Here is a 20,787-nt window from a genome sequence, read left to right as displayed (position 1 = left end):
AGAAATAGCGACAATTTTTACATGGTCGTGGTTTATTCCAAATGTTCTGTAACGTGTGGTTTCACACCGTCACACATCTGGATTGCCTGAGACAGATGGGTAGAAGACCCTGCAGGTTTCGGTGCTATGCTAGCAGGTCGCTGGTGGGTCTCAGTACTTCTGAATGCTGCCTTTTGACGTGGTAATGCTAGTAGATGGCATAGTTAATCAGGAAGGCTTTTCCAGTTAAATGGGCGGCAGAGCCCCTAAATGTTTCTCTCAAGGCCCCGTCACGATCGATAGGACTTTCGCTACCCATGTTGCCAGGAATTTTGCTGTCCTTCCTATCTCTAGCGCTGCCGGGGAGAGCAGTCAAGAAGGCAGAGCAACCGGGTTTTTCTTCCTGCTTCAGTCGCCTTGTATCTTTAACTCGTTCCCACTCGGGTAGCTGCCTGACCTCTTCTCACCTCCCTCTTTTATCTGTAGTTCTCTAAGCATAACGCCTGTACTCTTCAATTCGACAAGATTTAAAACAAAAACAAAACAAACATAAAAGTCTGTTCCAGAGTTGTTACCCTGCACGGGCAGAGGGCTTGGTTGGAGCTTAAAGAACAGGAACTGGTGAGGACAACTCAAGATTTTGATTTTGAGTTCCTGACCTTGCGCGGAAGAATACTAGTCCTTCGACAACCCCCCATCCCCCACTCCCCCACTCCCCCGCCACTGCGCAGGCGTCTTTACGCTGGCTCGTGGGCTTCTGTCCGCCATGTACTACGCTCGCCGGAGGACCTGCGTGGAATTTCTTTCCTGACGTCTGTGCTACCTTTAGACAAACTTAAAGGTTTTCTCCTGGCTGAAAAAAGGGGAGGAGAGGAAGTTGGGAGATAGCAGAGGAGAAGGCGGTAGACGAAGGTGAGCAAACGCTGTAGCGGTTATTTTTCTCATAAAGTTGGAAGGATACTAGAGTTTCCATGCCCTTAACTCTTTAAATATAGTGGAATAGTATAATGGGGGAAGGGAGGGAGCAAAGAGCTTGGTGGAAATTTCTGGAAGCATAGTATCCCCAAGGAGGGAGGACAGGAATCTGGGCTTAAGATTTTCTTTTTTTCTCCTGTGTGTGCACTTTCACAACCTGTATGGGGCTTGATACTTTACAAACCAAAAGCAGATGGTAGATAGTCTTAGTGGGGGAGCTGAGAACGCAGGCAGTGAGCACACTCACTTAAGGATGTGTTTTTGGGAGAAGGAGATATAAACCTCACTCTGAGAGGATGCATGCTGGTGATCAAGTATAGGAGGATCTGTTCAGGGCTGTAGGATCGGTAGAGGTCCTGACCAAAACTGATGAAGGCTGTGTACAGGTAGGCATTGGAGAGAGTAAAAGAGTCCTTGAGTTGTTGGTATAAAAGGTACAATACACAATCTTTGAACTCGTGGGGAGAAAGAATTAGAAATGTGCAAGAAAAAGCCTTCAATTAGGAGGTGGAGACTGATGTGTGAATGATATGGGGTGCCAATATTTGATCAGTCTAAGAATTTAAGAAGATGCATACGCAGAGTTTGACATTGATTGATGAATTACATCTCAAATATTTTATGCCCTATAATTGTTATTAATTCTCAGTTCCCCTTTTTTCATTTTTTTCCTTGAAAGCACATGTTGCTGTGGCCTGGGAATATGTTGTGTTATTAAAAGTTCATAGAATAAGCAAATTTAAGAATTTAGGGAACTGTATGCATCAGTGTCAGGAATGTTCAGTTTAAGATGTGCACCTTACTCAGTTCAGTGGCTTGTGCGTCTGATCCCAGCTGCTTCAAAGGGTGAACTGGGAGGATTGCTTGTGGTTAGGAGTTTTAGAGACCAGCTTGGGCAACATATTGAAGCCCTCATCTCTTAAAAAAAGAAAAAATAAATAAGATGTGCATGTAATTAACATGTGCTGAGCCAAATCAAGACACTTGGGCTCAGATGTCAGTACAGAACTAGATATGTAAACATGAATATGCAAATGCAGAAGCATGAAGTATAAGTATATTCTGAGAGGAAGTACAGGATTTTGTTTAATTGGAAACTGAGCAAGATTTCTGTAAGATGTTTGTAGAGACAAAAGCCTATTTAACACATTGACTGCTACACAAAAAAGCCAGAAACTTTTCCTTGGAGCCTCAGTGTTTTATTACGAAAATAGAATAAAAATTTCAAGTATAATTTACAGGTAAACATAAATAGAAGGAGGTCATTTATTGACTTCTATTCATTTAACCCATGTATTTAGAGTTAAATTTATCAATATTAATTGTAACAGTAAAAACATCAATAAGATTTTATATATGTTTCACACTGCCTGCACCAGGGTCAAAACTAGAGAGTGTTAAATACAATTCTCATGGCAGTTAATGTGTTAAAAGTGTAAAGAAGTTCACTCTAGAAACACACAAAAAATTTCATACACATCTATCCATGCTTAGAACACAGGCTGAATGACAAAAACAGGTGGGTGGCCTTCAATTATTATGGTTTCTTCTGGTTGTTATTTTGTTCATTCTATAGCAGAAAAGATGTGTTGAGAACAAAGGAACATTTCTAAGAGATTTTGAGTTCTTAACTGAGAGTACTTAGGTTGATGGTGGAAAAAGAGAGGCATATCTTTCCATTTTCTTGTTCTGAGTGAATCTGGGATCTTTATGGGTTCTGCGCTCAGATGGTACAGGGTCTAGTGGACTGGGAAAAACAAAACCATAAGAAGTGTCATCTGGAAAAGAAGATACGGTTTAATTTTTTTCCCCCTGGAGGAGAACATGCTAGGAAGGCCTGCATAGGGTGGATTAGCAGGCACTCACATCACCTCAAAAGTTCATGTAAATTCCAGTTTGGATTTGGTTTGCCCTGGGCACTGATTTTCTGCTGTTTGGGCACAGCCGGAAATTCCAACTTTTACTGTCAAGAGCACTCTAGGTTAGAGATCACCTGGGGCAGGAGATTTGCTGGCCACAGTGCCACCAGAACTCAGGGATGCCAGGATTTTCCTCAGGGGTGTCTAGCAGCCCTGGCAATGCCATGCTTGTGGTTTTGTCAGGCACAGTGGGGTGAGGGATTGCATAAGATCACATCTGCCATGGTGTCTTAACCCTCCCAGCCAAGCTGAGGCCCAAAGGAGTTCAGGCAGCTTTTATTAGGCCCCAGGGTTTCACTTGTGTGGGTGAGGGTCCCACAGGGTCAAGTGAGTGATACTCTCTGAGACAGAGAATCTTCTTGTATCCAGGGCCCTGCAGCCTGTCTTCTTACTATTCAGGCTTGATTGGGGCTTCCCCAAGAGGGCGTGGAGTCAAGATGGGTCACAACTCATCCTGGCTTTTCTCCCAGTGTTTTTGGCTGGCTGGATTCTGTTTGTTTGGGAAGTCGGGTGCTTTGTTGATGCACAGGTAGCAGAGCAGGAGAAGCACTCAGATGTGGATTAATGCCCTCCTTCATTCTTTCCTGTTGGTGGCTCAGCCATCTTTTTTTCCAGACTTATAGCACATCTCACCTTCTTTGGGTGGTTGTTTCCAGTGTGGCCCTTGTAAAGGGATGTATGACTTTTTGTTGATGAGAGTTCGTCAAAGGTCTCAGTACTGGGTGTTAACTGGTTATTTTTTTAGAACTTTGTCTTCCCATCCAACATGACCATTGTGCACCTGTTTGCACCACTTTCCCATGATTAGAATAGCAGGATAGTCTGATGGACAGTTTTTGGCAGTTTAAAATATAATTTGTGATCCCAAAGTCAATAGGAAGGCAATTATTAATTTACATTGACCCATGGCAGGTTGAGCTTTTATAGCAATTTCCATATTGATTTGCATGCATGAAGATTCCTGCTAAAATTGAAGACTAGAAGCTAAAACAAATTTATTATTTAGGTGCACACTAAGCGAACTGCTGGGGAAAACAGTGAGTCAGGTCAGGGCCTGGGGACCAGGGCAGGTGAGAGCAAGAGATTCTGTAGCTTACAACTTTGGGAGTGATCTTTACTCTGGTGATTTCATAATGAGGAGAGGGGTAAGTGTTTAGGGAAAACAAAAGTTTAAAAAAGGCACTATTGCACTGCAGGAACTGAAAACAAAAGTTTAAAAAAGGTACTATTGCACTGAAGGAACTGAGGTCTTTTAATAATATTAACTGCTATGAGGGGAGATTTATTTACAGTAATAGGGGTCATTCTGCACCCCTTCGGGCACCCCTTAAACCCAAATTTTAATTGTACTTCAGAGCACTAGCAGTGTGCCAGAAACACAAAAGAACTTAGATCGGAAGAGTTAAAAAAAAAAAAAAGGGTACTCCTCCCCGCTTTGCTTCTTCAGTCTTCCCCCTCCTCCCGGAAAGCGTAGACCTTTCCCAGAGAGCATGACTGTGTAGGGCAATCCTGTAGAGGGCGGGCCAGGACGGTTGGCGCGGTGAGTTCATCCCTAGAAGCTGTGATCCCAAACTCGGCTGGGCATCCATCGCTTCAGGAAGCTGCTAGCTCCAGGTGGCTCAGGTAGGCGGGGGTGGGGTGGGGTGATGTTGGGTAGAGTGCAATGAGATGGAGGAAGGAGGTTGCCTGGCCCAAATCTGGCAGTTCTGGGATTGGGGATTACTTCAATAGAGGGGTTGGGAAGTCTCGCCCTGAGTTGAGAGGGCTGGAAACCCTGCCGGATCGCCAAGTCTGGAAAATTTAAGGAAGAAAGAAAACTTCTTGCAGAGAGAGAGTTGGCCCGGAGCCAAGGGCTAGCAGGCCTGGAGGGATGTTCTGGGTTGCCTCCCTGAGTAAAAGTTTGGGCGCCGCCATCGGTCTTTCGCCATTCCCACCGCTGAGGCCCTCTGTGTCTCAGTCTCATCACGCATCCATTTCGCGCGCTCGCATCCGCAGGATCAACGAGTTAAAGGCTGGGAAGCCTTAAGGGGTGGCCAAATGTTTGGTACCGCTGCGGGTCTCCACGGAGCTGAGCTGGAGGTGGCTGGCGGCATTGGAGCCTGAGGCCTCGGGTATGGGTAGTTCTCAGTGAAAGTCTGAGCCAGTTGTGGAAATTGGGGATGGAGCCAGGAGGGCATGTTTGTTATCGATATTTGCCACCCTGGTGCTTCAGTGGTTTTGACTCCTGGGACAGAAGTTTAGGAGAGAAAAGTGTACTCCAGGTTGTCTTGGGGGTTGGTTTTTTGTGGGGGCATGCTGGGGTCTAGTAGGGCCCAACATCTTGCAAGCCTCTTCCCTATAGTTTCTCCAACCTTCCTCCACCTTCTTCCCTTAATTTTTCACTAAAGTCTATACTATTCCTACTGTGAAATTGTCCTCTGTAGGGTGAGACTTCAAAATGGACTGACAGATTACTGGATGTAAGAGAAACTGGGTTCAAATCTCCTTGTGGAACTACTTTCTAGGAATTAAATGTATCTTTTTGCCATGTATTTAGGTAAGAGGACTAAGGAAATCTTCCAAACTCCTTCAAGAATACAGTATTTGAAAACAGTGATGTCAAATGGACAATTATACCAGCAGTTGGCTCCTCTCTGTGCCTCCAGGTCTGAGTTTGAGTGACCCATTTTACTAGTTGTAGTCCTCAGGGGCACATTGGTTATGATCCTCAAGTCTCAAGTGTTTGTTCTGTTTTGTTTTTTGTCTTTTTATAAGACTGAAAAATTACTCACCCTTAATACTAAAGAATAATATTAGGGACATAGTTCACTTTAAGTGTAAACAATGAACCTTAGCTAGCTAGTCATATTCCTGTATGAAGATGTTCCTCAGGGTTTGCCTCTTTCCCTTTGTTACAGTTCTTTACATTCTTTTTAAAGAATTTAATATGATAGGACTCAATCTTTTTTTTCCCCTAAGTAAGATCATTATGTGGTTAGGAATTTATTTCAAAACCTTCATCTAGATGCTATTTGGCACGTGTTGTGGTCATTATTTTGAGGATGGAATAAGTAGCTGCCAGAGGGGAAAGACTTGGCTGGAAGAAATGAGTGGGTGTGGCGTACTGCAGAGGCCAGAAGTGCCCATAGTTTATTTGATAAGGATTAAGTCTGGATATTATGAGGGCTCAGTGTGGTTTTCAGTAAAGGTTACCAGGGATTGTTGCTTCATGTTGATATTTTTTTTTCCCCAAAAGTTGCTAGCATGAGAAGAAAATCAGTTCTGGATTCTTTGAAAATTACCAAATAACTGATGGGCAGAGTATCGTGACACATTTTACCTTCTTGTAAGGGAAACAGAGACCAGACACTTTACATATGCACAGCTTTTTTTCCTTATTACCATCAGACAAGGTGAGGCTTTTACTTCTTACCAGTCAAAATATCCCCTGCATGTTGCTTCTTCGTACCTATCTGAAGGTAATTTCTGCAGCAAGAAAGCTCTTCTATGGGTTACTCCTTCCCACCGTCATTAGTTTTTCACACTTTTTTTCTGTGAGTCTAGATGCTTTGTTAAATGATGTGTAAAAGGCTGTTAATAAAATAATAAATAGAAAGGTTGGAGGCTGCTGGTTTTATAGATAAGTTTGAGAGGAAATGCCTTGGCACTTGTCCTATGTTTATGGAAAGGATAGCCTATTCTACAATTTACATAGTTTGGAAAATTTCTATATTTCATTTATTTATTAAGTGAGGTAGGCCTAGAGCTATTCAAGTTTGCCTTTGTACAGAACTGGTAAGTGCTTAGCAGTTTCTCTAATTAAACTAAGCTTTAAATCACAGCCAAAACTAGCTGAAACTTACTCTTTGACTTGCTGGACTTGGCGTCAGCTTCTGTTGTACAAAACAAACAGTCTTGAAAATAATTTCCTCTCCGTGCATTCCCACCCTCACCTTGCTTCTGAGGGGACCTAGAACAAAACCAAGGTGTGTTCAGATGTAGGAAAGACCCAGGCTATACACTGTGGACGTCATCAGTGAGCTAAGATGAAAAGTAATACTGGCCTAGTAAAAAGCCATTGTTCAAAACAATGTAAAAAGTGTAAGGCATTCTTTAGAGAGAGAATGCCTTAAGGATTTGTGCCTAGTGGAGGTATACTTCTAGTGGAAAGTTTATACAAAAAAGTAATGTCTTTGGTAAGCCATAAAATGAGCCTGGTATAAGTGTTTAGTGATTTAATCTATTTAAGGGATTAGTCATGTAATTTGCACTACTAACAATGATTATGGAAATGCTCAATTTAACCAAATGTCAAAAGAGACATTTTGATTAGTGAGGCAGGTATTCAATGAGGAGGGCAATTTCCAAAACACAAGAACCCTTGTGCTGTGGGCCACAGGACAGGCTTGTCTTCTGACATGCAAAGAGGCTTATAGATATCTCTGCTGAAAGGCACATGGCCAGGGCAGGACTATGGGTAGCATAGGTACCAACTCTAGGAGTCTAAACAACCTTTATTTCCATCTGAGGAAAGGGTTGGGGTAATTGTGCTTCATTAATTTACTACAATGAGAAAATTCTGGAAGAGGGCTAATAAGCCATACAGAAATCTATTTCAAATGGCAGAGTTCTTTTGTTTTAACAAACAGCACTGATAGATGCACACTACCTTGATTTGGTTTGGATGGAGAGTACAGGGTTAGGGGTTGTTACTGGAATTGCTGGATGATATGGTAATTCTGTGTGTACTGTTTTGATGAATTCTTAGCCTGTTTTCTATAGTGGCTGCACCATTCTTACCAATAGTTTAAGGTTTCCTATATCTAAATCCTCTCCTTGATATGCTTTTATTTTATTGTGTAAAATATATGTAATATGAAATTTACCATTTAAACCATTTTAAGTGTACAGTTCTGTATCATCAGATATGTTTACCTTGTGCAACCGTTGCTACTATCTCCAGAATGTTTTTATCTTCCATCACTGAAACTCTGGTCTATCTATACCCTAGTTAAACATTACCTCCTCATTTCCCTGTGGTAACACTATTCTACTGTCTGTCTATGAATTTGACTACTCTAGGTGCCTCATACAAGTCAAATTCACTTAGCATAATATCTTCAAGGTTCATTAATGTGCAACATGTGTGAGAATTTCCTTCCTTTTAAAGACTTATTATATTCCATGGTATGTATATACAATATTTTGTTTATCCATTTATTTGTCAGCAATCATTTGGGTTGTTTCCATCTTTTTGATATTGTAAATAGTGCTGCTGTGAATATTGGTATACAAATATTTATTCAAGTTCCTGTTTCAATTCTTTTGTGTTATATGAAAACAATGGAATTGCATGATCATATGGTAATTTGATGTCTAAGTTTTTTTGAGAAAGCATCATATGGTTTTCTGTAGTGAATGCATAATTTTGATTCTCATTAGCAATTAAATAAGGGGCCTCAATTTTCCCACATCTTCCCCATGATTTTTATTTTGTTTTTTTGTTTTTGTTTTTGGTAATAGCTATCGTAATGGTTGTGAAGTGGTATCTCATTATAGTTTTAATTTATATTTTTCTAATGATTAGTGATGTTGAACACATTTGTATGTGATTATCAACCATTTTGTATCTTTGCTGGATGTCTGTTTAAGCTGTTTGCCCATATTTTAGTTGAGTTGTTTTGATAGTGTTATTTAGTTGTTATAATTTATATGTTCTGGATTTTAATCCCTTGTCAGATATATGATTTGCAGATCTTTTCTCCTATTCTGTTGCTTTTTCACCCTTCAGATAATATCCGTTTTAAGAAGATATTTCAAGTTTTTAAATTGTGGGAATAAATAACATAATATTTACTAGCTTAATCATTTTAAGTGTGTAGTCAATAGTATTTAGTATATTCACATTGTTGTACAACCAGTTTCCAAAATCCAAACTTTTCATTTTCTAAACAAAGACTCTATATTTTGCATTTCCCAATGATTAGTAATGTTGAGCATTTTTCACATACCAGTTAGTGATTTGTATTTCCTCTTTTGAGAAAAGTATAATCAGATCCTTTACCCACATTTTAATGGGATTATTTGTTTTTATGCTGTTGGGATGAGTTCCTTGATAATCTAGGTACTTCTCAAATAAATAGTTTGCAAATATTTATTCTCATTCTGAAAGATGTCTCTTCACTCCTTTTCTTTTCATAAGCTTATATGTGGTTAATGTCTCTTCACTCTTGATAGTTTCTTTCGCTGTGCAAAAGCTTTTTAGTTGGTTCCATTTTCTATTTTTGTTCTTGTTCCTGTGCCTTTAAAGTCTTAGTAGTAAAATTATTCCCCATTCCTTAGTCAGATTATTTGTTCTCTTGCTACTGAGTTATTTATATGTTTTGCTTGATATGTATTAACTCCTTTTATTATATGCATGGTTTATGAATATATTCTCCCACTCTATGGGTTCTCTCTTCTCTTTGTTAATTGTTTCCTTTTTGTGCAGAATCTTTGTAGTTTGATGACATGCTGTTTGTCTGGGTTTTTTTTTTTAATTTTTTTTTAATTTCAGCATAATACGTGGGTACAAAAGATTAGGTAATATTATTGCCCTTCTCTGCCCCTGAGTCAGAGCTTCAAGCATATCCATCCCCAAGACTGTGTGCATTGCACTCATTATGTATGTATACACCCATCCTCTTCTCCCAACTCCCTTCTGCTGGACACATGATTAATGTTATTCCTATATGTGCTCTTAGGTGTTGATCAGTGAAACCAATTTGATGGTGAGTACATGTGGTGCTTATTTTTCTATTCTTGGGATACTTCACTTAGTAGAATGGATTCCAGCTCTATCCAGGAAAATACAAGAGGTGCTATATCACCATTCTTTCTTATAGCTCAGTAGTACTCCATGGTATACATATACCGCATTTTATTAACCCACTCATGTATTGATGGGCACTTGGGTTGTTTCCACATCTTTGCAATTGTGAATTGTGCTACTATAAACATTCGAGTGCAGAATGTCTTTTTTATAGTATGTCTTTTGTTCTTTTGGGTACATGCCCAGTAATGGGATTGCTGGATCAAATGGTAGGCCTACTTGTATCTCTTAAAGGTATCTCCATATTACTTTCTGCAGAGATTGCACTAGTTTGCAGTCCCACCAGCAGTGTATAAGTGTTCCTATCTCTCCACATTCACACCAACATTTATTGTTTTGGGACTTTTTGATAAAGTCCATTCTCACTGGAGATAAGTGATATCTCATTGTGGTTTTGATTGATATTTCCTTGATAATTGGAGATGTTGAGCATTTTTTCATAAGTTTGTTGGCCATTGTTCTTTTCTTTTGAAAAGTTTCTTTCATGTCCTTGGCCCACTTTTTGATACGGTTGTTTGATTTTTTTCTTGCTGATTTTCCTGAGTTCTAAATAAATTCTAGTTATCAGCCCTTTATTGGATGTGTAGCATGTAAAAAATTTCTCCCATTCTGTAAGTTGTCTGTTTGCTCTCGTGACAGTTTCTTTGGCTGTGCAGACGGTTTTAATGTGATCAGGTTCCATTTATTTATTTTTGTTGTTTGGGGTCTTCTTCATAAATTCTTTGCCTAGGCCAATGTCTATAAGAGTTTTTCCAACATTTTCTTCTAGAATTCTAATAGTTTCACACCTTAGGTTTAAGTCTGTTACCCACCGTGAGGTGACTTTTGTGAGAGGTAGAAGGTGTGGGTCCTGTTTTAGTCTTCTCATGTGGCTATCCGGTTTTCCCAGCACCATTTATTGAATAAGGAATCTTTTCCCCAGTGTATGTTTTTGTCTACTTTGTCAAAAATCAAGTGGCTGTATAAGGGTGGTGTTTATATCTGGGTTCTCAGATCTGTTCCACTGGTCAACGTCTGCATTCTTGTGCCAATACCATGCTGATTTAATTACTATAGCCTTGTAGTATAGTTTGAAGTAAGGTAAATTGATTCCTCTCATATTATTCTTATTGCCTAGAATTGCTTTTGCTAAACAGGGTCTTCTCTTGTTCCACATGAAGCATATAATTATTTTTTCTATATCTGAAAAATGATTTTGGTAATTTAATAGGGATTGCATTGAATCTGTAGATAAACCCACAGCCAATATCATACTGAATAGGGAAAAATCAAAAGCATTCCCACTTAGAACTAAAACCAGGCATGGTTGCCCGCTGTCTCCATAGCTATTCAACATAGTGCTGGAAGTCCTTGCGAGAGCAATTAGGCAAGGCAGTGGAATTAGGGGTGTCCAAATGGGGGACAAAAGAAATCAAACTCTCACCCTTTGCTGATGATATGATATTATATCTAGAAAACCCCAAGGATTCAACCTGGAATTGATAAATGAATTCAGTAAACTCTCAGGATACAAAATCAATATACAAAAATCAAAGGCATTCGTGTATGCCAATAACAGTCAAAGTGTTAGTCTGTTTATGATTTTCTTACCTGTGTTTCTGAGATCACATCCAGAAACCATTGCCCAAATCAATGTCATGGAGCTTTTCCTGTATGTTATCTTGTACTTTTACCACTTTATGTCTTATGTTTACATCATTCATCTATTTTTGTATATGATGTAGGAGTCTAATTTCATTCTTCTGCATGTGGATATTCAGTTTTCCCATGATCATTTGTAAAAGAGACTGTCCTTTTCCCATCGTGTGTTCCTGCCACTTTTGTCAGAAGTTAATTGGCATTAAATGCGTGAGTTTATCTGTGGGTTTTCCTTCCTGCTTCACTGGTCAATATGTCTGTTTGTGTGCCAGTGCCATGGTTTTCTCATTCCATTGGCGTTGTAATTTGTCTGGAAATCAGAGCATGTGATTCCTTTAGCATTGTTCATTTTGCACCAGACTGCTTTGGCTATTGAAGGTCTTTTGTGTGATTGCACCAAATCTGTAGATTACTTTAGTAGAATGGACATTTTCTCAGTATTAGTACTTCCATTCCTTGACACAGATCCCTTTCTGTTTGTCTCTGTTTTCTTCAGCTTCTTTCATCAGTGTTTTATGGTTTTCTGTATGGACGTCTTTTACCCCCACAGTTCAATTTACACCTAAGTATTTAGTTTTTAATGTTGTTCTTGTAAGTGGGATTGTTTCCTTAGTTTCCATTTTAGATAGTTTGTTAGTATGTAGAAATGGTATTGACTTTTGTGTGCTGACTTTGTGTCCTGCACTTTCACTGAATTTGTGTATTTAGTTCTAGAGGTTTTTGGACAGAGCCTTTAGAGATTCTCTAAATATAGGATGATGTCATCAGAAAATAGAGACGAGTTCACATCTTCCTTTCCTATTAGGATATCTTTCATTTCTATCTGTTGCCTAATAACTTTTGCTGGACTTCCAGTACTATGCTGAAAAGAACTGGTAAGGAGTGGGCATCCTTGTTTTGTCTCTGATATTAAAGGAAAGGTTTTCAATTTGTCAGTGTTGAGTTTGAGTCTGTCGTATGTGGCCTATATTTTGTTGAGGTACCTTTCTTTCCTGCCTGATCGGTTTGGAGATTTTATCAGGAAAGAGTATTCACTTTAGTCAAAGTGTTTTCTGTTTCTGGAGATGATCAGAGGTGTTATCTTTGTTGTTGGTGGTGGTGGTGGTTTTTAAGAGACAGGGTCTTGATCTGTCACCCAGGCTGGAGGGCAATAGTGTGATCATAGCTCACCACAGTCTTTAGCTCCCAGGCTGAAGCGATCCTCTCCACACCTTCAGCTCCCAAAGTGCTGGGATGAGAGGTGTGAGCACCTGTGCCCAGCCAGATCATAGGACATTTTCCCTTCATTTTGTTAATGTGATGTATCATATTTGCTGATCTGTATATATCAAACTACCTTTGTTTCCAGAAGCAATCCTGTCCAGGGCTTTTCTTTGACGGGAAACTGTTTGGTTTTTTTGTTTGTTTTTAATTACTTATTCAACCTTCTTTCTCATAGTGGTTCTGCTGACATTTTTAATTCTTTGTGATTCTGTCTTGGTAGGTTGTAGATGTCTAGGAATTTCTCCATGTTTCCTAGATTATCCAACTCATTGGCATGTAATTGTATATAATAGTTTCTTATGGTCCTTTGTATTCTAATGGCATTACATATAATGTCTCCCCTCTCATTTCTGTTCTTATTTGCTTGAATGGTCTTTTTTTTCTAGATACTGTAGGTAAGGGTTTGCTGATATTCTTTGTCTTTCCAAAAAACCAACTGATAGTTTTGCTGATATTTCCTGTTGCTTTTATACCTGCTATATTATTTGTGGCCTGATTGTTATTACCTTTCTTCTGCTAATCTTGTGCATAGCTTGTTTTTTTTCTCATTTCCTTGAGGTATAAGATTAGATTGTTTTTTGTGATATGTTTTGTTTTTACTATAAGAATGTAGTTTCATAAATTTTCTTCTTATAAATTTACTCCTTTTACTGCATTGCATAAGTTTTGGTATATTGTCTTTTTATTCATTTCAAAGTATTTTTGATTGTTTTATTTCAGAATAATTTCAAAATTATGTATTTATTATTATGGTGGGGATACAAAAGTTTAGGTTACTTATATTGCCTTTCCCGCCCCCCCGCCCCGTGTCAGAGCTTCAAATGTGTCCATCCCCTAGACAGTGTGCATTGAACCTTTCAGCTTTCACAAAAATCAAGTCAAGGTGATTTTTTTAAATATTGTTTTAGAATATTACAGTGTACAGATACTTTGGTTACATATATTGCCTTTGCACCACCCAAGACAAGAGTTACAAGCATGAGTATGCCCCAGAAAGTGTGTACTGCACCCATTAAAGTGTTAACTGAATTGTTACCCATCCTCTCTTCTGCCCTCCCACCTGCCTGATACCTGATAAATGTTTCTTACATATGTTCATGTACATGTTGTTCTGGTAGTGCCAATTTAATGGTGAATACATGTGGTGCTTGTTTTTCCATTCTTGTGATAGTTCATTTCAAAAAATGGGCTCCAGCTCCTTCCAGGATAATATAGGTGGTATTCATTTATCATTGTTTTTTGTGGTTGAGTAGTACTCCGTGGTATATACATATACCACATTTTATTATTTCACTCATGGATAGCTGGGCACTTGATTTTTGTTCACAACAGTTGCAATTGTGAACTGTACTGCTCTAAACTTGTAAGTGTAGTTGTCTTTATTATAGAATGTCTTTTTTTTTCCTTTGGGTAGATGCGCAGTAATGGGATTGTGGACCAAATGGTAGTTCTACTTTTAACTCTTTGAGGTATCTCCATATTACTTTCCACAAGGTTGTAGTAATTTGCAGTCCCAATAGCAGTGTAGGAGTGTTTCTATCACTACATCCATGCCAACATTTGATATTTTCGGACTTTTTGATAAGACCCCACTGAATGGAAGTGATATCTGATTGTGGTTTTGATTTGCGTTTCTTGATGATTAGAGATGTTGAGAAATTTTTGATATGTTTCTTGGGCATTAGTCTATCTACTTTGGAAAAGTTTCTGTTTGTGTCTTTTGCCAACTCTTTTTTTTTTTTTTTTTTTACTTCTGCGTATCATTGGGGAACAAATGTTTAGGTTACATATGTTGCACTTTCCCTACCCGCCCAGTCAAGCTTCAAGAGTGTCCATCCCCAGGCAGTGTGCATTGTACTCGTTATGTATATTTATACCCATCTTCTCCCCTGTATTGCCTTTGGGGTATTTTAACTGGTTTGATGAGCCTCTTGGGTTATCTCTGCCCTGTTGTCTTCATTTCTTCCCAGTGGAGCTGTGACTCAGCCTCTCTGTTGAATTTGGGATGTTCGTGAAATTACTCTTGCATATGGATGGTTCCTAGGTGGATTTCTGTGGTGAGATGTGGAGCTAGAGAGCACTTTTTCTGCAATCTTGCTGATGTCACTGTTTGATTAATTTCTTACCTTTTTATAAGCTGTGGGTATTTTCTTTGTAATTACTGCAGGGATTACTGGTAACCTCATAAGTTATAATAATCTATTTTAATTTGATACTAAATTTCAATTGTATATACAAAATTTTATCTTTTCACGACTCCCTTTTCTTTATGTTATAGATATCACAGATTACATGTGTATACAGTGTGCACCCATTAACATAAATTTAGTTATGTTTGAGCCTTGAACAATATTGATTTGAACTGCATGGGTCCACTTATGTGCACATTTCTTTCCAACCAAATGTGACTCAGAAGTACAGTAATTCTTAGGATGTACAGAGGTTTGATTATTTTTATTACGTGGGTTCCACAAGGCTAACTGTGGGACTTGAGTATATGTGGATTTTGGCATTCTCAGGGAGTCCTGCATGTAGCAAGGCACAACTGCATTTTTATGCATTTGTCTTTTATATACTATAAAATATAAAAAGTGAAGTTATAAACTAAATATATAGTGTTCTGATTTTTATATTTGCCCATGCATTTATCTTTACTAGAAATTTTTGTATTTCTACACGGCTTCAAGTTACTTTTTAACATTTTCATTGCAGTTTGAAGGACCCCCTTTATCCTTTCTTGTAGGGGAAGTCAGGAGGTAATGGACTCCTCCAGTTTTTGCTTATCTGAGAATGTCTTAAATTCTCTTCCCTATATGAAGGACACTATTTCTAACTATAGCATTTTTGGGTTTTATATTTTTTCTTTCAGCACTTTGAGAATGTTGTGTTACTGCCATTGGACTTGAGCATCCTGTTCTGCCATTTTGCTGATGACACTCTCCCTGGTATACTTCAAAAGCATACAGTTTCCTCAGTAATAAATGAGTAGATAGTAACCATTTACCATATTGAAGCCCAAAGTCTATTTTTCCTTTGTGGTCCGCTTGCTGAAGACATTTGCTGCTGATTTAATTACTTGGAAGCTCTGTTATGCTTTCTAATCAATAGTTTTGGATTTTGGCATAAAAGCATCTAAGCATAGATTGAAACTGTACTTTGTGGTAATGTTGCAGCTTTTTCTACCTCATGTCAGTGATTTTATCCTGCAGATTTGAAGGATAGCACTTTATTCATGCACCTTCTGAAAAAGAGTCCCAAGACATCCACAATAGTAGAGATACTCAGCTGCCTTTCCAGTGTGTAGCAGCTGACATTTGTATTATTGTAATGTGTATCCCCTATCATTTTGATAAACACAGTAAAATATGGCTTCCTTTTCACCATGGAACCCAGTTTTGTTGGACATTTTCTCTAATTTTGTTTTAGGAAAAGTTTTGAAAGCTTTGCCTCCTGTGTACCACAGAACTGTCTGATGATGAAGCCAGCCTTCTGGCTCTTCTTGGTCTTTGGCTGCTTTGGTTTTTAATACCTGACCTCTAGTAGAATTTATAGGGGTTGGCTGGGATGGCCAAGCTCAGATTGGCTTACTTGTTTTCCTTTCACTTCTATAGAGAAAAGATGGATGGAAGAACTGGTTGTGCTTAATTTCTGGCTTTTCCAAGTTGGGATATATTTATGATTTCATGTCCCCATGTACCTCTATGCCTTTTATTGGTTTTTCTTAGTCTAATTGAGTAATTCTTTAGGTGAAGTTTTATTATGGATTGTTGGGGAGGAGTTTTTTAATAGAAGTTTTAACATGAAGATTTTATTCTGGGGAGATTTATGAAAATGAAATAAGTGATCAATGCTTTCAGGAAGTTGGTGTGTCCTTTTAGAAAGGAAAATTTCTGTAAATGATAGTGATGCTTTAAAAGCTAGACTGGAACTGAGGGAAGAGAATCCCTTCGTGGTAACTCAGTAAAAGATTAATAGCTTCTATTGATGTGACATCTGAATTATCAGTGTTGTATAGTTAGTTGTATTAAATAGCATACCATTAAAGGGCAAGGCTGGGTGGTAGAAGAGAGGGTTCAGAGTAGGGCTCTGAGTCCAGGGCCTCTAGTCCAGGGCCCCACCTAAACCCTTCCTATCTTATGCAACAAGCTCACTACATATGTGTCCATCCTCTAGTGATTGGTGACTTGTGTGCTCCTTTTCTTCTGTAAGTTGTGTGCCACGTAAGTGATCCCAGCTGGACAAATTTCCAGCCTCCAAGTAGCCCCTTAGGGCTTACCTGTCTGGTAAAGTATGAAACAGTGGATCATCTCTTCACATACCAGGGAGAAGAAATCAAAAAACCACAATCACAGTTTGGCCCACAGTCTGTTTATTGATTTAGAAATGAGACAGATAAAGTCCTTTATTCCTGTTGTCCACTGAAGTTTGTTTCTTATTCTGTTAAATAATGCCATCTTAACACCCAGGAAGGGAATATGTCTTCCCTACTCTAACAATCCCTGGAAGGGTAGTGTAAGTTCTGTATCCATGAGGGTAGTAATGAGAGTTTTGGAGTTGTTGTCTTCTTAGTTGCAGCAGTGAATTTTTGTTGAAAATGTACAATATCCAGGGTTAATAGATCACTTAATATTCTTTAAATCTAAAAGGATAAATGTTTTATGTAATTTTAGAATTCAAGTTAAACCAAGATATGAAGAAAGCAGGCAGCACACTGCCATTGTAACGTTTGGATGAGGGAAAAAAAGCAGGCTCTGTACTTTTTTTTTAATTCATCTTTAACCTTTTATGTTCAGATATTAGGCTAATGTGAGGTTGAATTAGTTGGCAGTGTCTCTTTGGAACATGCACTACTGCTTTGAATAGGTGTCCCAAGTAACACTTGTGTGCTCTTTTGCAAAGGTGGCTGCAAATACGCCTCATTGGATTAATGAGCTGGAAGTGCTGAGCATGGATCACACTGGCCTGAACCAGAAAGGGCTACAGGTGCCAGGAAACATTATCTATTCTAGCTTGTGTGGACTGGACTCAGAACAAGATCTAGAGGCTCTCATGAGCATTCCAGGTAGCCTTGGGTTTTCTTCAGAAGGAAATCCAGAGATGCAGTTAAAACCAAGTATACACAAGACAGTAGCAACTTCTACTGTTTCTGGAAAACCCCCAGAAGACTTTAGTGCTGTATGCAAAACACTGCCTGAAATAGAAAAAAGTGCTGTAGTTACAGTGGAAACACTGGGCTTGGACAATCCTGCCAGCAACAAAGTCAACCCTCTCAACATCAGTGGTGCTAGTTACCTGCAGCTGCCCTGGGTTAATCCTTACATGGAGGGTGCCATACCAGCCATCAACCCTTTCCTTAACTCACCAAATACGAATTCACAGAACGTATGCAATGCTTTGCTACCTCAGCAGTCCTACAGCTTGGCTCAGCCACAATATTCACCTGTCTGCACTGATAAGGAGTGCTTTGTGTGTCTGCCACCACCTCACTATGTCAATCCCCACATCTCGTCATCCTTGGCATCACACAAGAGTCTTTCAACACCTTTGGGCTCTCCAGCCATCCCACCTGCTGTCCACTGTGCAGAGAAAAGTCTGCTGTGGACGATGGGTGTCAGTCCTGGTAACCGTGTTGATTCCTATGCCTATCCACATATCCAAAATAGTAAACAGCCTAGGGTCTTCTCTGCCAAGGTGGTCACCAGTTGCTTGCCAGAGAACAAGACTCTCCTTTTCTCCCCCTCACCGCAGCTGTCATCCCAGGTCCACTTTCCCACCCAGCCTGCTGCAGATACCTACTCTGAGTTCCACAAGCACTGTGCCAGGATCTCTACCTCTCCTTCATTCACCGCATTGAAGCCATATATGATGGTCGGCAGTGAGTTCCCCACGGCCGGGCTTTCCAACAGCAAGTGTCCCAAGGCTCTGGAAGGGGGTGAAAATGCCTGGGAGACAGTCATTCAAGACAGGAAAGATTGTTGCTCATCTCCTCTGTTGGAGAAGCAGACCATCACCAAAAATATCACAAATAAGCCACCGAACATGTCCTTTAAAATGTTAGATGTAAATTCTTCCAAAGCTGAGCACATGAAAAAGATGGTTCCCACAATCCCAAATCACAGTAAGACTGGAAGTGGCTTAGTGCTCTCTGGAAATGAGATTCCTCCAGGAGCTGGCTGTGCTGTCTATAGATCTGAAATCACTAGCACTGCTCCCTCATCCTGGGTGGTGCCCAGGCCAAGTCCTAGCAAAGCAAACAATAGCAAAAGCATGCTGAAGAATGAGATGTTGGACTGGAAAATACTTCAGCAGCAGAGTTCTTCATATCCTTGCATGGGTGACACAGACGCCATGATCACTAATGTTTCAGGGTCAGTGTTGAGAGAGACCCACCCAGCCTTTATGTTGCCAGCCCTCAGTGCCAGTACATATGGCACCAATGTCAACAGGAGCTCTATGGAAACCACTACATCTGTTATTCAATATCTGGGCCAGCCCTTGAGAATGCCTGCCAAGCACAGTGGAAGCACCAACAGCAGGGGTGCTAAAGCCAGGGATCAAAAACCAAATTTCAAAGCAAATGAGAATGGCCTCCCACCGCACTTAATATTTCTATCTCCAAATGAGGCATTCAGGTCCCCTCCAGTTTCCTGCCCTAGGAGTAATCCCCCTTTCTTGGCACCCGAGGGTGCTGCTGTAAGTTCCCTCTCCTTACATGGTGAAGGACCTGTTTACCCCCACCCAGATTTGTTACCCAGTGGCAGTCTGTTTCCTGGGCACCCTGCCCCCAAACCTGGACTGCCCTATGGGCCGCCCACAGGCTGGTCAGAGTTTGTTACCTACCAAGGTGCCATGGGGTTGGGCAGGGTGCATCCCATGTTAATGCCAGACACACCCATAGAGATCACTAAAGAGAAGAAACCAGAGAGGAATTCCTGGTCCCATGAGAGCGACTGCTATGAGCACCCAAACCTCCATAATCAGTTTTCTGAGATTTCGGAAGCTAGCAACATCAAGTTACGTACAGAAGTTCCCAATGACAAAAACCTAAAGTTGAACCCCGCATGGAATCAAGGGAAGACTATTGTCAAAAGTGACAAGCTTGTCCATGTAGACATTCTACAAGAAGAACTAGATACTAAAAGAGATACAAATGTGTCTAAACCTGGCTTTTCAGTGGAGAGTGTTGGCCAAAGTGCTGAGCCCACCAATCCCCCAAATGATCCAGCACTGCAGCAACACTGCAATTTCATCACCATGAGAAAGGAGTTGGGGCACATCAGTGACTTCCATGAAGCTTATACTTTCAAACAGACTACAGGCCAGTCAGTCTTCAGCTCAAGCACAGACAGTGTTCCAGCAGGTACTGAGAAAGAGAATTTAGGGGTGCCAATCTTGACTCCATTCCTGGAGCCAACCCTGGTGAGTGATGGTAGTGCCATAACTTTTGATAAAACCCAAGAGGATCCCAAGCCACTTTGTGTAGGCAGTGCCACAGTGAGTGTGGATGTCACCCCCACTTATACCAGAGGTGGAACTGATGAAGCAGAATCAAATGATGGCAGAGTTCTGAAATTGAAGGCCTCTAAGCTGGCAAAGAGAATTGCAAACTCAGCAGGTTATGTGGGTGACCGATTGAAGTGTATCACTACTGAACTGTATGCAGATTCCAGTCAGCTCAACAGGGAGCAGCGGGCATTGCAGGTGAGCTGCTCACCTGAGTTTTAGTAACTTTATCGGATGTCAATGTTTAATGTGTAAACAGCATTTGGGGAGTATAATAGGGCAGGGCACCAGGCAAATTTGGTTAATGAAGCGTTGGGTAATTTGAATATATGCACTGTGTACAGTAAGGGAATGTGAATGGTAGCACTTAGGAGGTTCATGTGTCTGGATACTTTAAGTTATTCTGTAGGTTATAGGAGAATAGTAACTTGAATGCTGATACCAGATGAGCATTCCTAATCCAAAAATCCAAAATCCAAAATGCTCCAAATCCAAAAGTTTTTGAGCATCAACATGAAGCCACAAGTGGATAAGTCTATACACAATTACTCAACACAAATTTTGTTTCATGCACAAAAATTATTAAAAATATTGAATAAAATTACCTGCAGGCTATGTGTGTAAGGTATATGTGAAACAGAAATGAATTTTATGTTTAGG

At 39.9% G+C, this 20,787-nt stretch overlaps 1 protein-coding gene across 1 annotated transcript in view; it reads left to right on the top strand.

The window, feature by feature from the left end:
- Nucleotides 1-16,471: 16,471 nt before the first annotated feature.
- BCOR (BCL6 corepressor) overlaps nucleotides 16,472-20,787 on the top strand; it is a 72,014-nt gene continuing 67,698 nt past the window's right edge. Inside the window, exons 1-2 of the mRNA XM_045538967.1 lie at nucleotides 16,472-16,576; nucleotides 17,524-20,325. Of these exons, the coding sequence (XP_045394923.1) occupies nucleotides 16,472-16,576; nucleotides 17,524-20,325 (2,907 nt within the window). The remainder of the gene's footprint in view (nucleotides 16,577-17,523; nucleotides 20,326-20,787) is intronic.

This window comes from Lemur catta, chromosome Y, assembly GCF_020740605.2.
Source record: "Lemur catta isolate mLemCat1 chromosome Y, mLemCat1.pri, whole genome shotgun sequence".
NCBI classification, from domain to species: Eukaryota; Metazoa; Chordata; class Mammalia; order Primates; family Lemuridae; genus Lemur; species Lemur catta.
Note: the sequence above shows the minus strand (reverse complement) of the source record. Positions and strands in the feature narration are given on the sequence as shown.